At 56.5% G+C, this 5,629-nt stretch overlaps 1 protein-coding gene across 1 annotated transcript; it reads right to left on the reverse strand.

Moving 5' to 3' along the window:
• Window positions 1-520: 520 nt before the first annotated feature.
• PRF1 (perforin 1) lies at window positions 521-5,127 on the reverse strand. The gene is made up of 3 exons (XM_055424255.2): window positions 4,994-5,127; window positions 2,912-3,451; window positions 521-2,124 (listed from the first exon to the last, which is right to left on the reverse strand). Exons 2-3 carry the CDS (start codon window positions 3,445-3,447, stop codon window positions 996-998), a joined length of 1,665 nt encoding a protein of 554 aa, XP_055280230.1. The 5' UTR covers window positions 3,448-3,451; window positions 4,994-5,127; the 3' UTR covers window positions 521-995.
• Between the last annotated feature and the right edge of the window lie 502 nt (window positions 5,128-5,629).

The raw sequence follows: 5,629 nt of genomic DNA on the forward strand, positions 1-5,629 counted from the left end.
CACCATCCCCGTATCTCCCTGCTCAGAGCTGAACATCCACTCGTGTTTATTACTGTTTACGCTGCTCTTTCTCGAATCAGTTATGAGGAGACTGAGATATTTTGAGTCCTCCCCATTTCCAACAAAATTGGGAAAACAGTTTATTTATATTACTTGCCTGCCCCTGGGGTCAGCCACCTATTCTGTTGGGTAGGGTTGCTAAATTGAAGTGAAGTCGCTCAGTCGTGTCCGACTCTTTGCGACCCCATGGACTGTAGCCCACCAGGCTTCTCTGTCCATGGGATTCTCCAGGCAAGAATACTGGAGTGGGTTACCATTTCCTTCTCCAGGGGATCTTCCCCACCCAGGGATCGAACCCAGGTCTCCCGCATTGGAGGCAGACGCTTTAACCTCTGAGCCTCCAGGGAAGCCCAGGGTTGCCAAGGTCGAAGTTTATCTCCAAGGCTGTGTCTGGTCTCTGCCTTCTCCTCTGCTACCACCACCACCATCAGGGTCACCATCACAACACGTTTATTGGTCCGACTGTGTACACAATGAGACAAGTCAGGATAGTCCTGGATTTTGGCTGAGAGGCAAAGCTTGGTGGGCCAAGAAAACAGAGTAAATGGAGCAGCTGGGGGCAAAGAGGTTAGGTCTAATATGATGAAGAATTCACCACGCTAGAAGAGGGCCTACAAGGGAGTGGTGTAAATGACACCAGGCGGCCTGGCGGGAATAGCCTCCTGGCTTTCCGCCCTTTTCCTGACCTCTAGGGCAGTGTAGCACTGGCTGTAGGGCCTAACCCAGCTCCACCTCCATTCCTGGGCTCAAAAATATTGAAGAGCTAAGGCAGTTTGGACAGGTCTGAGGGCTGGCCTGTAAATTCAGCCACCTCACTGGGGGGGAAAAAAAAGACATCTCAGTTTTCTATCTGTCTAATGGAGATATAGGCCCTTTGGGTTCCTGCATGGGACCTTTCCAGTATGGCACACTGGTCCTCTCAGGACCCACTTGCCTCACCACACTGGCCCACTCCGGTTTCCTGGAGGGTCCCCCAGAAGCCCTTGGGGGGCATATTGCAGGCACCTCTCCCCCGTCAGGTGAGGCAAGCATTTGACCTGGTAGGAGAATTTCAGGTGACCATGGTTCATGGAGCACGATACCTCATGTGAGCCAGACTTTGGGGTGCGGTCACAAGTGCCAAGAAGGTCATCGTCCCAGCCAGAGTCTGTGTCCCAGACCTGCACCCTCAGGGGGCCCCCGGTGGCCAGGAGCACATCCCCGAAGTCCAGCCGTGTCGTCCACCTGGGGTTGTTATTGTTCCATACTGTGGCGGTCCTTTGCTCCTGGCCGCCGAAGAAGACCTTCAGATAGGCGTCCGTGGCAGTGATCCAGTCTCCCCACAGACCTGATGCCTTGAAGTTCATGACCTCCAGGTGGGCCAGGCCCCTCTGCCGGGGACAGCAGTCCTGGGTGGTGGCTGCTGAACCAGGGCACATGCACTGGCATGGGTTCTTCGGGTTCTTGTGTTGCCCCGGGGGGCATGGGCGGTTGCAGTCCCTCCAGCGTGCCCTGTCAGTCACGTACTTGCTCACGGCCCGCCTGAGGGCCTCCCGCCGCGGGTCCTGGCTCTCCACAAGCATGTGCAGAGGCTCCAGCGTGTAGTCCACCAGGCCAGGGCTGTCCTGCAACGAGGCCACCCAGGCTGAGAACTGCTCGGGCCCAGCCTGGTTCCCGAAGAGCAGGTCATGCATGGTTGAGTGGTGGCCACCATCAACATTGGAATGGCGTTCCCGGTAGGCCTGGTGGAAGGAGGTCCCCATCTTGTGCTCCTTCTTCTTCTCCTCACATGCCTTGAACGATGATGAGGCACTGGCGTGGCCGCTTATGCTGACCTCAGCCTCGACAGCCAGGCAGTCCTCGACCTCGTTGGCCGTGAGCCCCTCCAGGGCCAGCTCGCAGGTACGCAGGGCAGTGAGGGCCGAGATTCGGCCGCCCAGCTCCATGGACCGGATGAAGTGGGTTCCGTAGCTGGAGATAAGCCTCCGGTAGTCGGGCTCGGTGGAGGTGTTGAAGAGGGGTGGCAGCGCCTTCAGGGCCCTCTTGAACTCAGGGTGTACTGGGGGAGTGTGTACCAGGTGAAAACTGAGAGGTGGGAAAAACAGCAGGTCAGCCCAGTGGTGGGCCCCTTTCAGTAACCCCCTTGAGATTGCCCAAGGTCGTATTAAGTGTCAGAGCTAGGATTTGAACCCAGGTGGCCTGGCTCCAAAGCCCAAGCTCTGAATCACCAATCCAGCAGGGAAACCCACTCTGCCCATTGCCCCTTGGTAACCTAGATAGTTTGTATAGGTATTTCTGTTTTTCTTACTCAAAAAAGGTTGCTTTTCCTCTTTATGTTCTAATTTTAAAAAGCAATGATACCTTACTGTTGGTAACCTTCTGGCTTTGGAACCTAGTCCTGTGGACTTTGTCTGTCTGTCTCTTGGACTGGGTCCTGTGTGCCCAGGCTCCTGACAGCTCTGGCCACGCAGTCAGGAGGTGCCCTGTCTCACTGTGTGGGAAACATGGCCTTCCTTGAGAGAAATCAGGGTCGGTGACTCTAGGTCCCATGGAGACATGCATTTCTCAGGGTGACAAGGTCCCTGAGGACTTGGGGCATGTCTACTTTTGTTCAACCTGTAGTCATAATTCCCAGCACAGAGCCGAGAAGGCAGAGATGAAGAGTGCTTGAGTGGATGAAACAGGCCCAGGGAAAAGAGGGACTGAGCTGGGTGTCTTGCCTACTAGAAGGTGGCAATGCCCAAGAAAGAGGGGTTGGGCATCTCCTCCTGGTGGAAGCAGCCTCCAGTCTCCACCTTACCCTTCCAGGACTCCCAGATCACCCCGAGTTTCCCATGCCTTTTCTCAAGTCCCCTCCACCCCCAGTGCTCACCTGTAAAAGCGACACTCCACTAAGTCCAGGCTGAAGCGGTACTTGTCCTGGTGAGTCTTCTGGGCGGCGAAGTTGGCAGCCTGGGAGTGGGAGCCCGCCACAGTCACGCGCACATTAGTGCTTGGCTTGGGAGACACGTCCAGCCCCACCTGCCAGTCGTTGCGGATCGTGTTGGCCGCCTCCCCTGCCACATCCTCGGTGGAGCGGCCTTCATACTTGACCACCCTGCGCTTGCAGCCCGCTCCATGGGCACGCCAGTCGGTGATGGCCAGGGGCAGGCGCTGGAGGACATCCTTCTGCAGGGCATTGCGGCAGAGGGTGCAAGTGCCGTCGGGCCGCAGGAAGCGCTGTGTGTCCACTGGGAACGAGCCTGAGCGCTGGAGGCTGGTCACGTCCATGCCCTCCCCTGCCAGCCAGGAGCCCGGCACAAACTTGAGGGCACGCTGGCACTCAAAGCGCGCGGCTGTGTAGCAGGGGGCAGGGGCGGGTGTGGGCAGAATCAGGAGGATGCCGAGGAGGAGCACTCGGGCGGCCATGGAGCTGTGGAGACAGGGCACATTTGGTCTCCCAGAAGCTGTGGGCAGGGGCACGGAGGGTGACCAACCCTTCCTCCAACTGTAAGTTATCAGGACATATGCAGTAGAGAGGGATGGAGATATATCTCTCAGGTCACTGAATGTCAGAGCTGGTATGGCCTTTACAAATCTGGTCCACCCCCTGCAGTGTACAGCTGGACCCAGAGAGGGGGAGGGACTTGCCCAAGGTCACACAGCCAGGCGGAGACCCTTACTAGGATTTAAAATAGGAATCCAGATGGATGGTTTTGTCCCCAGGACCGCAGCTATTGTTGGTGGAAAGGGGTTTTGTGTGCAGGGGAAGGGGCAGAGAGTAGTTGGAGCAGATTTGAGGAGGAATCTGGGAACTCTAGGGAAGCCTGGATTCTGGAGAGGGATCATTTTGGATTCAAGAACAAGCCATGGTTTCTTTATCCACCCCACCTTTCTCACTACCCACCCCCCCCTCACCCATTAAGTCCTTAGCAGTATTGGGAAAGAAATGAGTTTGTACATCACCATCTTCCTCCCCGTTGCGCCATGGGGGCCTCTGTCTGAGCTCATGGAAGACCATCAGCCTGAATTCTAGGATAAAAGCTGCCTGAGCACCTGTGTCCCTAGACCCAGCATGGGGAGGAGCCGTTTGGTTTGCTCTCTTCCTGATGCTCGTCTCCTCTTTGGCTTTCCCTGCCCTGCTCTGCAGAATTCTGCTCATATCTGTGAGCTGCCTATCACTAAACGCTTAGCTGAAAGGTTCTTCCTCAGTTGGAGGTGGCTTCCTCACTGGACTGCTTATGAACTGGAATCTCCACTCTATCCCTGTCCAAACTGAGCTTCTCGGAGCCCGCTCCCCTCTCGCACCTACCAGGGACAGCAGCTTGTCGGAGGCCCAGGGGATTATGGAGGGCAGGAACCTACCCTGCATTCTAGCTTGGAGCCTCCTATGCCTTCCCCAAAGGAGTGGTGAAATTCCAGGCAACACAGCAGGCCCCTGGGAGGTAAACAGGAGAAGGGGAGTCTTTGGAATGCCCTCAGATCATCTCACTTAGGGAGCCAGCATGGTTCATAACTTTAAAAAACTGAGTCCTGGGACCTTCCCGGTGGTTCGGCAGATAAAGCTCTGTGCTTCTCCTGCAGGGGGTGCAAGTTCCATCCCTGGTCGGGGAGCTAAAATCCCACATGTTGCGTGACGTGGCCAAAAAAAAATTATTACACATTTCCACCCTGACCCTCATCATATTATCTCCCAGGGAGCCTGTTTATGGGCTTTTTTAGTTTTAACTGTCAGCATTTGAAGGGGTCTTAAAGACCCCTAACCTCTTCATTTTGTATAACAGAAAACTGAAGCCCTGGGAGGGCATGAGGCTGCCCAGCGAGTCCACGGTGGAGTGCAGTCTAGACGCAGGCCTCTTGTCTTGTGGGTCACAGCACTTCCTGCTCCATCAGGCTCTTGCCCAGACAGGCTCTTGTGCCCCTCTGTCCCCATCCAGGGGCTCCCAGCCTCCCTGGCCCCCTGCTTCCTCCCTACCTGGAGTCCTGTGCTGAGATGCTCCTATGCAGACACCTCCTCTCCCCAGGGACAGCTCCTGAAATGGTGGTGCAGCCCCCCAGGCAGGCTCACCACACAGCTCATCACCCAGGCCACAGCTCACATCACTTCTGCTTCCTGCCCCGCCCCCACCAGCTCTAGTCACAGGCCCCTTGTGCTCTCCCCCCGCCCGCCCACCACCGGCACCCACCCTGTCCTCACCTTCTCATCCGGCCTGCTGACAGCCCTCAGGAAACAAGCGGTGAGGGCCAGAGGCTCATCTGCCAAGCCTGGGACATGGGAAGCCGGGGCAAACGTGAGGTTTCACGGGGGGAGCAAGAACACAGGGGTCTGAGAGCGTTGAGATGCAACTCTGGAGTTGATGGCAGGCCAGCAGGAACAGTTTCCCTGCTTTTCCCGCAGCATCGCACACGTGAGCTGGAAGAGGCAGTATGAGTAGGAGCTCGGGAACCAGGCCGCCTCGGCTTGGGCCAGCTCGGATGCCTAGTAGTTGTGTGGCCTGGCCAGCGTCCTTAGCCTCTCTGTGCCTCAGTTTCCTCATCTCAAAATGGGGGTGCTCTCAGTGTCGACCCCACGGGTTATGAAGATTTGAAGCGTTACTGTGTGTGAAGTGCT

The sequence above is a fragment of the Moschus berezovskii genome, chromosome 12 (assembly GCF_049115385.1).
Source record: "Moschus berezovskii isolate FMDL1 chromosome 12, NW_MosBer_1.0, whole genome shotgun sequence".
In the NCBI taxonomy this organism is placed as follows: Eukaryota; Metazoa; Chordata; class Mammalia; order Artiodactyla; family Moschidae; genus Moschus; species Moschus berezovskii.